Source organism: Zosterops lateralis (genome assembly GCF_965231275.1).
Source record: "Zosterops lateralis genome assembly, chromosome: 4".
In the NCBI taxonomy this organism is placed as follows: domain Eukaryota; kingdom Metazoa; phylum Chordata; class Aves; order Passeriformes; family Zosteropidae; genus Zosterops; species Zosterops lateralis.
Window position 1 is genome coordinate 12,775,196 of NC_139765.1, and position 13,168 is coordinate 12,788,363.

The 13,168-nt window shown below is 46.6% G+C and overlaps 2 protein-coding genes across 4 annotated transcripts in view; both read right to left on the bottom strand.

The window, feature by feature from the left end:
- The window catches only part of RASSF8 (Ras association domain family member 8), a 253,822-nt gene that overhangs the window by 119,359 nt on the left and 121,295 nt on the right, over window positions 1-13,168 (bottom strand). The gene's annotated exons all lie outside the window — the stretch shown is intronic.
- The window catches only part of SSPN (sarcospan), a 35,323-nt gene that overhangs the window by 11,036 nt on the left and 11,119 nt on the right, over window positions 1-13,168 (bottom strand). The window contains exon 2 of one of the 2 annotated variants that reach the window (XM_083858791.1): window positions 8,529-8,977. The exons of the other annotated variant lie outside the window; for it this stretch is intronic. Coding sequence (XP_083714917.1) covers window positions 8,529-8,977 — 449 coding nt within the window. The remainder of the gene's footprint in view (window positions 1-8,528; window positions 8,978-13,168) is intronic. 2 annotated transcript variants of the gene reach the window in all.

Below are 13,168 nucleotides of genomic sequence, written 5' to 3' on the forward strand. Positions count from 1 at the left end.
TCCAGGTGACTGCCATGAGACATCATGGGACTGTTCCCACTCCCTCCTTCCCCTTCCATTTAACCACAGAAGGCTGACAGAGCTGCATTCATTTCCAAGGGCAGAGACCAAGGCTGGAATTTTCTCTCTGCCATCAAGTGCCTTGGACAACTTTTGCAAAATCCTGCTGGCTTCACACATGGCAGGATCAGACCTCCCTCTTCAGAAAGCTTCCCATACAAAGGGCTATCAGTTAAAAGGAGCTCCATTCCTGCACACACTTTCTAAAGGTCCTCTGGCATTTAAATAATATACTCAGAGACACTTTAAGAGGCACATTTGTAGAGAGGTATTTATAAAGGATTACACTGGGTCAGGATTCCGGCAAGTCTTGGCCAGGATATTTTGGAAAGCTTAAGTATTTCTTTCATAACAATACAGTAACTTTTTTTTTTTTTTTTTTTTTTTTTTTTTTTTAAACAAGAGATGTGTGTTTTTCTAAGTGGCAGTAAAAAATATCATGGCTGAGAATTATGACCTACATATGTTTAGCATTTCAGCTCTTTAAAGGTAAATTCACTCCTTGGAGGAAACCAAAGCGTGGAACGTTTATATAGGAAACAGCTCTATGCTGCTATTTTATACATTATTAATAGATCAGCCTTGAATTACACCTGTGAAGTGTAACAGACTATAAAAATCCACTAGTAAGTATTTTTTAGGGGCCTCTAAGTAACTATAACAGCTGCAGGCACGTTACAGGTGCTGTTGATGCTGATTGCTAAGCAGCATTAGGTAATCCTGAATCCCGGTGCTGCAACAGCCACTGCCACATCCCAGTGTGAAGCACACATTTCCCATGCCTTATTGACTGAGCACACAACATAAAATGCAATTGAACCCACTTCAGCACGTGCTTGCCACCAATCGATGTGCATTTTTTACACAAATAAAACAGATTCTCTGAGACCTGCAGGATGGCACTTAATTAGATCAGCTCTGGTCAACTGTTATCCAGAAATCCAGGAATTTGCATTTCTGTGCATATTTCAACTCGAGTTTATTTCAAGATCCTGTTTCAAAATTTCCATATGGACTAACACACCCCTTGCTGAATAGGTAGTGACGTGAAAGGTTATCCAAGGGAAGAATTTAATTTTGGAAAGCACTGCCTAGAAAAAGACCCAAATGTGATACAGAAGTACTTAGGAAAGGTAAAGATTTCATTTTGCTTAAGGCATGCTCTGTGAAATCCTCCTAGTTCACAACCCAGGAGAACAGCTATTTATTAACACTGGCTGAAGAACTTCAATATTTAGGCTGTACAAAAATTTTAATAGTATTTCTTTTTTGGGGGAAGCAGTAGACATTAATCCCATTGGGCAGAAACACCTCAGGGCTGAAAAGTGACTTAAGAATTATTGGTTTTTTAAGATACAATCAAAATTTCTTTCTAAAATAAATTTTCCAGCTTGCTCCCACCCCAAAGAGGGCAGGAACCTGTTGTCACGTTATCCCAGCTGCTACTGCAAGGATTCAGCACAAGTTGTGTGAGCAGCACAAGGACACCACGTGGCAGGGATGAGGAAGGTTGTGTGTAATTAGGGGGAATATGAACACGTAGGGCACAAATTTCCGCTGTGGTTTGCACTCATTATCTTTGCACGCTGACATATTCATGTGGTTTTCTTTATTCCGACAGATTTCAAAACCACAGATTGCTCTAATCTGTCTCCATCTCTCACTTGTATGCTTGTGAAACTGGTTTTCCTTTTGTTATTGCTACAATTTTAGCCCAAATGCAGAATAGGTGGTTTTCTCTAGCAAACTACCTCCTACCCAGAGCATCCTGAAAATCTTGTCTGGTAAAGCAGGAGGGTTGGGAACATCCACCAAGAAATGAAGGCAGGTGACAAAAACCTGGCTCTAAGGAGCATCTTGGGTCTGTGCCACATCACAAAGCAAATGCTGCAAACACTCACAAAGACACAGTATAGCTCTTTATATGGGAGCTTTGTTAGCAAGAACCTCCTGCTATCAGTTTTAGGGGCAGAAAGCAAACATACTGCAGGACAAAACCTCTCCCAGGTGCACCTTGAAATACCACAGCACTGCTGAAACCTACAGGAGGTCTCTTGCTATTTAACAAGAATGTGAACTCAAACTTCAGGAGGAAAATTGCTGTTAATAGAATTAGGAAGACATTTCCATTATGGACAAGCTATTTTGTAGTTGCTCACTTGGAGACACTGGGGACCTTTCTGTTTTTAGTGACAGAGATAAAGAATGATCTCTGGAGTTTCTGGCTCTCTCTCACAGGGGATACTTGGCTTGATGGTTCTTCCACCGTATCAGATATGGCAAGGCTCAGCTCCCATCTACACCTTTGGAGAAGCCACTTTATCTACCAAATCTAACACTCCCACTGGACACAGATTCTGATGCAGAAAAGAACCTGTCCCTGTTGGCTTTGCCATTATAAACTTGGATCACCTCTGGTGCCAGACATCTCTACAGGCTGTTGCAGACAGCAGCACTGAAGTTCATTTGTTTTATGAGGTTTGAGGAAGCTGTGATGAAAGTGGGTGCTGCAGGCAGCTTTCACTGCCAGCTTTCATCAGCCTCAGGTCAGCTCAGGTCTCACAGTCACATGTGAAAGAAGCCAGTCTGCAACACAGAGGTACTATGCCCTAATATTTTTTTTTTTATCCCCTTATAGACTTCTTGTTAAATTTAAGGAAGTTTAGTTGCATATAAATTACTTCCAGAAATAATAGCTATAATAATAATAATGACAAACATGTATATTGTGGTTGCAGGCAAAGACCTTCATCATCTAGGAAATCATTGTTTTGACAGCCATAAACCCCACAATAACTGCCCATCCCTGCCCCACCTACAGAATAAAATAATGATGTTTTTACTACTAGGTCCCTTCAAGCCATGCAGTAACACCCCCTGGCAGACCCACAACTTTCTCTTAAATCCTGTAAAGTCAAAACCCTGCAAGAGCATCCACAATCAAATGAAATGCTATTTTTTTCCATAATGATCTTTGCTGTTTGGGTCAGTTGCTCATCACTTGTGCTAAGGTAAGATTTAATTCCCCCAGCAAAGGCTACAATCACTTACACAGCCAGGAGCTGCAGCAGCAGTCCATTGCTGCTGTTAAACCAGAAATACAGTCCTGGCTGAACAAATGCCTGAGGGATCAAAAAAATAAAACAAAATTAAGGCTTCACAGAGCCAGCAGTGATTTTCAGCCTGAGAAGTGCAGCATGGCTGAGAGTACTCATGAACACCACTCATGGTTTGAGGTGTGTCTGTGACTATGAAAGCCACCACCTCCATCGTCATGAGACTATTCAGGCTAAGGAAACCTGTTTGATATCCCTCTCCAAATTTTACCTGGGCTTTTTGCACAAATTCCAGCCAGGAATTCTGCACTTAAACTGTGGGCTAAGTCACAGAGGAGTCCAGGATTAGACCAGCCCCTGTCCAGGTATCAGACACACCTCAGGTGTGCAGCTACCTTCTCAAACCATTCCTTCAGAATGTTTGAACATTTCTCCTCATCAAAGTTTCCCACTCTACACCTGAGCAAAACCAAAGTGTGAATTTCAGTTAACCAATGCATAGTTACTCTTGGAAGAGGATGAGATTTAACAGCAGAGGGTTCTGAAGAGTCCTGCTATGGTGCTAGCAACACATGGCTCTAAGAAAGAACTAGCCTCTTCTTGAAGGCAGTCCTCCCTCAAACCTTTTGATGTTTGCCCATGGCTAATTGAAGCTAGCCTGTACCAAAAAATATGGATGCCTGCATGACTTTTTGATGGCTACTTTGATGGCATCAGGTTTTAAGAGTCACCTTCTCTTAGAAATTGAAAATTGTTTCCCTAAAAACAAGCAAAAGTTATAGAGTCATGAACATTTCTGACTCCAGGTAAATGAAGGTCAATTAAGCTGCTTTTTCAGTTAAAAGCCTGCCTGCCTTTTGCACCACACAGCCCCACATCAGCCTCACCTCCACCTGGGCAGAGAAGCCAACACTTGAGTGCTGATGCCAAAAAGCCACAAGCTGCAGCCACCCCTTGAGTAAAGCTCAGGGACCCTCTGGCCTGGGGAAACACCTGGGGAGATGGAGAAGGGCTGGAGCAGGGAGAAGTGTCAGAGCTTCTGGGCTGGGGCTCAGCCCATGGCAGATCTTTTGGAGTGTTTTTTGCAATAAAATCAGTGACAGCTGGAGCCACAGTTGCTGCCTTGAGCTGCTTGTGAATCAGATTTTTTTTAAATGTTTTTAAAAGTCCTAATTTTATGAACATCTATACATATAAATTTAAAATAACTTCCTGACAGAAATAATAAACACCCTGGATAATCATTCCTGATGAGCACTTCTGTAACTTTCTTAACTCCCTGAGTCTGCAAAACAGGGCTGAAAAGGGAGCTTGCCCATGAAAACTCTGATACTCTCCACTTTTGATCGCAGTGGAAATAATCTAAAGTAGGTTTTTCAAGGAGAAATACATCGTTACTTCTTCTTGGTGTCAAAAGGCCACAAGTTAATGAAAAAGAATGAAAAGGATACCATTAATATCTACTGTCTCTGCAACACTTTTCATCCCAGCATCTCAAAGCAAGGGGTGACTGATGGCCACTATTAACCCCACTTTGCAGGGGAAATAACAAAGTCTTAGCAAGGTTAAGTAACTTGCCCAAAGCTATGCGCCAAGCCAGTGGCAAGACACAGGAAAAAATAAAGCCCTGCACTCATGAGTGGGTTTGTGAAGAGTTTGTCCAAGCTCCTGCAAAGCAGCAAGAAGGAAGAGACTGCCAGGGGTCTCGCCTGCAGTTTGGAGAGCTCAGCTCTCATGGACAACTGCTTCAGACCTGGGCACCTTCACTGTAACTGGCTCCAGGCAAGTGAAACAAATACTACTCTCACTACTTTAACTGCATTTATCTGCCTGTCCTTAGCAATGGGGGAGAGGCTTTTTACAGGTAATAGGTTGCTGAAGCAGAAGTGGTAAATCCCGCAGGCTCCGTGGTTTCTGTCCATAAAATTTTCCTTTGGTTTCTGACCCATGTCCCATGCATTTTGGACTAAATGCATTTTGGTTTTAACTGGGTTTTAACTGGTTTTCATGGTGGAATGCTCTTGGTGCAATGCAAGTTGCAATGTTTTCTTCTGCAGGGGCTCAGGAGGCAAGGGCTGATGCTCTGGGGAGGGAGCCCTACAGGCTTGGAGCCTTCCTCCACTCCCTGTCAGAGGACCACTGGCCACATTTATTCCCCAGGATGCTGAACCCAATCCCTGGCCTGCTCCAGCCTCACAAACCTACACAGTCAAGTTTTGAACCCATTTAATTCATACTGCCCTGCCTAGTTTTCCTCGCTAGCATTTTCTGCTGACTGCTCCTCTAAAAACAGTTCCTTTCCATTCATGGTAATGCACTGAAACACTTGATTTTCAGCAAGGAATGGTGTCACCATTTTGCCACTAATAAAGAAGAAAAAAAAAAAAAAACAACTTTCAATCAATCAGGGTCTATTTAACACGTTAGCAATTTTCCTTCGTTTTTCTGTCACCCTGCATTAACAGCCGTGGGGTCAAATCCAGCCTGGTGTAACTCCAAAGGAGTAACACCAAGAATGAGCTTCACCCATTATATCTAATGTTGCTAAAAAGGTCTCGATAATAGATTTTTTAAGTTCTTGATTCAGAATACTAATCAAGTCCTTTAAAAAGAGCACTTGAGTGGGATGCTACTAAAACAAATATGCTCTGGTATTTTACACCACATCTTTCTGTCCTGTTGCTCATTTCTGTGTGAATATATGAGTTTTGGGAAGTCCCTTTCTGCCATGAGATTTGTTCTCGAGCAGCACATGGGTCATCCCCTATCTAACACCTTCCATGCAGCCCAAAAACCAGCCCACAGGACATCCAGTCACATGCAGGTCCTATCCTAGGCAAGGGTTCTCCTTCATAGAGTTTTCCCCAGCTCTCCAGAGGTCAGTCCTCAGCTCAGTCCCCACACATCTCACCAGCAGCACCCTGTGACTGCACACCTGGAATTTCCAGCTCAGCAGCTTCTAGCCATCTCTGCCTGATGTACTGGTGAGCACCAAGTCCCTCCATGGAGACACCACAGCACAGGAACAAAGTAAATGCAGCACCGTGTGGCACCTCCTGCATTTTGCCCCTCAGATGTGCTTTGCATTGCTCCTGTGGTACCACAGCCAATGCTACACACAAGCTCTGCTACTGGGAGGTCTGGGGCTGCCCCACCACTTCAGCCTCTCCTTTCTAGCACCAGTTTCCTTTTCACTTCCCTCTGATCAGGTGCCAGATCCCTCCTTCCCTTCTGCTTTGGGCTGAGGGTACAGGAGAGCAGTGTGATTGCCCAGGAGCCTGCCCAGCCATGTGTCCCCAGCAGACAGTCCCTGTCATCACCCTGAGGGTAAACAGAGGGACACCAAAAGCCATTTTGAGCCACGGAGGAATCAAACCACACTCGAGTGTGCTGGTGACTCAACATCTCACCAGAGTCTCCCAGGTGAGAGTCACCCTGTGACTCAGAGCGTAGGTGCAGTCACCCTTCCCCACGGGGCAGCCCACAGCCTGCACTGCTCCTCCGACAGCCAGGGCACCCTGCAACATCAACCAAAACTCCACAGTCCCAGGAAATATTTCCCCAGGGATTGCCCTGGCTGGTGGGTGCAAAACATGACCACCAACCACAGCTGAAAGCTGAGTCTTGCTCCGAGTCGGGAATTAGCTCAGGAACACACACACAGAGTTATTCCTGATTTTCAGGGGGGAGCTCTGAAAGTGCCTGAGCTTTGCCTCATGTGGGCATCTAAATGTCACTACTGCTGGCAGCTGCTGCTAAAAACAACAGGGGTTAGAGCTCTGTTTTCAGAAAGCAGCGACTTTGGTGGGGTTTCAGGCCTCCCCAAGGGAGGCCAGCCATTTGTGAATGTCTCAGATGAATGCTGCTTGGGCACTGATGACATTCACATGAGCCAGGGGCTGTTTCATGGCTTTTCTTACATCCCTGGCTGTACATTAGTTCAGTCCAGCTCACTCTTTCCCCAGTTTTTTCTAGTGAAAAAGCTATTTCAAACCTGTGATAGCAACAGTGCTGTCTGGAAAAGACATAATCAGACCTCAATAATCGTCAAAATAAACAGGAGGAGTGAACATGCCACATATTGCTATTTTATCATCTGTATTCCCCCCTGGTTTGTAACAGCCAAAACCTCCCAAGAGGAAATTCCTCTTCCAAGCAAGGGCAGGCTCTTGTTCCACAAAACACCACTAAACTCTTGGATACCGCTTCAGTCAGAAGAGAAGCATGAAGAGATGAGTCAGAGGAGCTCTTCCTCTGGGAGCTCAGGCCCTGCTCCTTCCACCCTCTGAAGGGATGCCCAGCAGGATTAACACAGCAAACCCCAATCAGTTCAGATGCTCAGATAATCTTCTAACAATGAATTACATTCACAGAAGATGCTCCCATAACTGTTCAGCGCTTTGAGAAATCTTTTCTCCAAGTATCTAAACATGAATTTATTTGCTGGGAATTCTTAGAGTCTGACAACACCCAGAACTGAGCTAACACATCAGGGCATATTTTCAGGACATATTTTCCTGAAACCTGTTGCCTAGAGAAGAAACCTGCATGCTTAATTATATCCATGGCCTATCCCAGTCTCATAATCACTGGCCCTGTCCCTCCACAGGCAAACCTCACGTCCCCAAGCCCACAGCCAGCAGAGTCACACCACGGATGGCACCATACACCCCATCCCCACCTCTGCAGGGGTGGCTGCTGTTGGGGAATAACCCAGGCTTCCCCAGCAGGGATGGCTCTGGTTTACACCCTGCAGGATGCTGCCCTCTGCCCAGTCCCCCCAGCCCCACAGTAAGGCTGGTGTGTCACTCCAAAGTGACTTGGCAGGAGCCACCAGCAGGCCCTGGGAAGGGCTCCCTGTCCCTGCCACATCCACCAGTGCCATCCCCTTCCCTATGGCCACGTGCAGTGAGGAAAAGCAGCAGGAAAAGGGTTAAATCCCAGAGGTTCTCCAGCACAGCACAGCGAGGGAGCTCCGGAGACAGACATTGCTCCTCTCGCCCAGCTAAAAGTTGCGAGTTATAGAGTTATGCTCTCACTTCCAAAACCTGATGGTTATGGTTTGATGGGCAAAGAGGGTAGGCAGCATAAGAAATTAACATTTTTTTTCAGCACCACCCGGCAGGAGTTCACTGCAAAGCACAAGCTAATACGTACATCCAGTGAACAGCAACCCTGTATTTTATTTCAGGTCTGTTGGGTATTGCAGGGGAGAATATGAAAGGCTGTGTTATTCTGCAGGAGCAGTTTTCCTTGGGAAAGTACAGCCAGACACTTAATCCCAGGAATACTTATAGTTAGCATAACTCAAATGGTGTTGTGCATGCAGTTGGTTAGTCTAAAGTGGAGCGTCATGCAGCTTGCATTAATGCTGGCAAAGGCACTTTATGGAGAAACAGACTTTATGCTTACAATTATCCCAGCCCAATATGGAGTGTCTCTGACTAGCAGAGAGGAACTGATGCCTGCCATAAGGAAGCCCAGCACTGTTACAGAGGTGCCTAACGCCAGCTGCAGCAACGCTAACAGCAGCGGGAAACGGCAGCCACAACAAGTGTGGGATTCCTCCTCCTGGCCAGTTTTGGGATCCCCCTTGGCTTTCTTCTGCTTCTTCTTCTTCTTCATCGCGGACTCCTGCGTCGAGCCGGCGCTTTTCTCCCCTCCGGGTGCATTCCCTGTCTGGCTTTGGGTATTCGGGGACTTGCTGTGCCGGGCTTTCTTCTCCTCCTTTCCCATTCCGGCGGAGTTTGGGCTTTCACGTGCTTGTGTGTGTGCGCACGCCGGTGGGGGTGTGAGTTTTCTTGCCCCCAAAGCTTCTCTTTGTGCCGGCTGAGTTGTTCCTGGTATTTGAATCAAGGAGGCTGAACAAATATGGAAAACATTTGGAAGCAGATTGTCAGAGCTTCGAAATGCCACATATAGCCCGGAGAAGGGGGGGATGCAAGGGGGGTAGCGCACTGCCAACGTGCGGGCGCCGGCTGTGCACACACACAAACACACACACAAACACACACACACGGGGCTGGGAGTGAGCGCTCACACGGCTCCACAGGTGTGAGCCCACCTTTGGGGCTTAGGGACGAGCCGCAAACAGCAGGGCAGGAATTCCGCACTGCCGGCCGGGGAACCGCAGGGAAATGCCCCCGGCCAGGGAGCCGGGAGGGCTCCAGTGCCCGTGCAGGGAGCAGGCAGGTGGGAGCTCCTGGCTGCCCCGGGGGTGACCGGCAGGCAGAGCGTGGCTGGCGGCACCCACGCAGCACCGTGCCCATTCCACACACCCGGCGAACCGCTTCAAATTGGTGCGTCCCGGTGGGAGGGAGCTGATTGCGTGTATGGGAAGTGCGAAATTAACACAGATGAAAATACAAGTTAACGTCCTGGGGAGCCAGAAGGAATCCCGTCTCTTCCCAAAAGTGGCAAAAGCACAACTAGGCATTTTTATGATGAAGCAGACAGGGACCAGCCAGTGAGGACTGGTGCTTCTGGGCAGCCAGTGGTAGAGTGTGAAGCAAACATCTGCTGAGGGTGTTTCCAGGGCTGCAAGTTATCCATACCAGGAAGATTGTTTATGTTACCTAAAGGAGAGAGGGATGTCTTATGGTGGGCATGTGGTCACTGCACTTCGTCCATATGTGGACTCAGGCTGGTGCTTGGAGACAGCACAGCAACAGCAGTGGTGGAATTTCTCCTGAAATACTCAAAAACTACTCTGTGGGTGAATCCAGTGCTGGGAGCCCTGGCAGAGCCTCTCAGATGCTGAAGGGGCTCACCCATGTAGGTACCAGCAGGACTGGGGTCTGCAGAGACTGAATTCTGGCCCTGTGAAGAGGAGAGAGCAAGAAGAGGTGGGTGCTGAGTGGTCCCGTGCCGGGGCTGTGCCTGCAGCCCTGAGTTCAGCCAGGCCACGGTGCACAAATCCTGCAGGAGAAGACCAGGGGAAGCAGAGAGGCTGTGGGAAGCTTGTGCTTAGCTCAGGCCAGAGGAATTACTCAAAAGCTTAGGGGTAAACAGGTGCTTAAATGCTTTGCTGGCCCGGGGCCGAGTGTGTACAGCCTGATGTACAGCATTGCTCCTCCATGCGTGCAGCTCCGTGTCCCCGCTGGCACAGGGACGCCCTGAGGACACATGGGCTTGTGCTGCTGCCCCACAGACACCAGTGAGAGAACCTTAAATGGTCCAGCCAGCTCTGTCCCCACCGCGGGGCTGTTTAGGGTTTTTTTCCTTTCCCATAGAAGCTGACAGCAGGAGCAAAGCGTTAGGAGGAGTGGGGCAGGTGGAAAGAAGATGTCAGAGACTGGAGAAATCTCCACCAAAATTGCCTTTGGATGTGGCAGAGCAGCTTAGCTGGGATTAGCCAAAATGGTGAGGTACTCAGAGAGGATCTTACACATGCTGATATAGCATTGAGAAAATATTTCCTCTGAAACACTGGCAGTGCCTTCTGAGAAACTACTCTATTTCCACCTCTTTATGGCATTTAACAGCAATGAACTGTGTCTTCTGTATTAATAAATTATGATGTCACTTTGTTTTATGGATTAAGCAATATCCTGTTTGGTTATTTATAATACCAAACGGATGAAAGAAAAACTAGAAACAAAGTGGTTTCAGATGCTTTCTGCACACATAACTCTCGTGCTACATCCACTGAGCAAGATTAAGATAATGCATTGTTCAAAAAGGAAGAGGAAAATAAACAAGAGGTGAAAAAACTGGGGAAAAAAAATCCTCCTCGAGTCATGTTGCATGTTTCTGTTTTCACAGTTTCCCACCAAGATGTTTTGTCACTATCATTCACTTTTTAAAATATCCTTACAATAATTGCACTCTGTGGTGTATCTTGCCTCTCAAAGCCACACACAATTATATTTAACCACAGCTCTGAGAAGGACAGGGTGTTCAAGGATCATCACCAAGGTCAGACCAGGAAGCAGTGGCAAAGCTGAGCACATGGTTAAATTATGCCAAGTTGACATCTACCCTAATAATAATTACAGTGAAAAGAAGTTAGAATTTTCCTTTATGCCCATCCATTTCCCTGGTTCTATCCCATGGATTTTTACTGTGGTTTTTCCCCCAGGAAAATCCCTAGTTTAGCACCTGGATTTGTGCTGGCAGCTAGATTTATGATTGTTGTCTTCTCAAAGAGGCCAAAATCCAATTTCTTTACTCATGCCGACATTCATAGTGGTTTCAATGGGAGCAATTGCCTGAGGAGGATGAACAGGATTTAACCCAAGGTACAAGAAATTACCTTACAGCCAATAACAGCCCTTGTTTATCTCTGGGCTGGAGAATCTCTGGTAAAACAGGTGCCTAAATATCTTTGCTGTACAGCAAGTAACTAAAAAAATGAGGCCATGCTCAAGGGCAGCAGGTGGAAAATCTCCTACACAGTATATATGGGATGTCCACTTGGGTCCCCTGCAGCCCTTTTGAAAATTCCAGCTGGTGCCTAGAGTCCTTAAGGCAGGAGAAGTCTGGGCCAGCTCAGGGGACATTTTTTGAGCAGTAACAGAAAGGTTTGAGTGTGAAACCATAAATGTGGTCAATGTAGAGCAGAGTTGCCTTCTCCCAGTTGTTGGGTCTGGAGTAGCTGTGTCACATAGTTTTTCCAAGGAAAACAAAGACATTAGTTGCCATCTACCCTGGTCACAGGGAGCCTCGCCTTGGCTCCTTGCACAATTAAAGGCATCTCCATCTTAGAATCCCACCATTTTGAATCTCTGCAGCAATACATGGCTATTTAGAGAGAAAATTAGGGTCAAATACATCGAAAAAATTCTGGGCGGGGATATTGTTGATTTTAAATGATTAAATAGGGTGTACCAGAGGTTCTTTTGCTAGCTGTCCCTGCAAAGCCACACTCAGATATATTACATGCTGGGAAGTTTAATGGGGATGGAGAAAAGAGACGGATGCAGGATTGATCTTCCGTACTTATTATCTGAACCAGATTGTGTTTGCTGATTCCACTTGGCATTAACAATTGAGTGTAAAACAGCTGTGAAGGAACTCATAGCAATGACAAATTAAAAGAATTACATTTTTGGAAATGGAAAGATTAAATGAGGACACTGAAATAACACTACATTTTCTCGAGTAATACATCTTCCGGATGTCACTTGGATTTTCCCAGCAACACAAGAATAATCATTACCCTTTTATGCCCAAAGGCCCTGATTAAGTATGTTCTTAAATTAAGCACATGCTTGAATACCCTTCCTGGATGAGGATTTTTTTTTTTTTTTTATTCAAGCCCAGCTAGCATCTCTCATGTGGGACGCAGTTGTAATTTCATGTCCTTTACACAAAATGAGTCATGTTGCACAGCTTTTCCATGGCCAGACACTATCCTCTGTAAAACATTGCCTGTTCTTGTTCCTCTCCTTGCCAGAAAGCAGCGCAGCCCGGGTGACGGTGACAACAAGTCAAAGAGCACGCACAGCGCCAGGCGTGGAAAAGGCGAGGTCTGGGCTGCAGCTTTGTGGTGACACAGCCTTTCCTACTGCTTCTCCCAGGGCTGGGGACACACAGCACTGCATGGGACTCCAGAAAGCTGGGATGTTTTTCCCACTGCCATCTTTGCCCTGGAAATAGAGGGGGATTGGCGTGGTTGGGCTGCCAGAGACGCACAGGCGCTCACTCCCACATAATCACATTTACACAGATATTTTTCCCAGGCATCAGCACCCCGGCCAAGTGCCAGTGGCAGGGTTGAAGCACAAAATCCAGAGCAGCAGAATTAACAAGGAACAAAAGCTTGGACAGGGCTGTCCTTGTTGCCCCAAGTACTGTGGGACATTTGGCTCCCTTTGCCCAAGGAGCAACTCCACAAAAAGCTGCTGCCCCAGGGGTGCCCTCAGAGATGCCACCCCCAGCATGACAGCTGGAGTTGGGAGGGAGCCAAATGTGCCACAGGCGGCCAAAGGATCACCACTCTCCAAGCCAGTCTGGACTAAGGAGAAGCCAAGACCCTGCCTAACCCTTGCTTTGTGTTCCCCTGATCCCTTCACCCCACAGCAAGCCATGGACTGCAGGGCTGGGCCAAG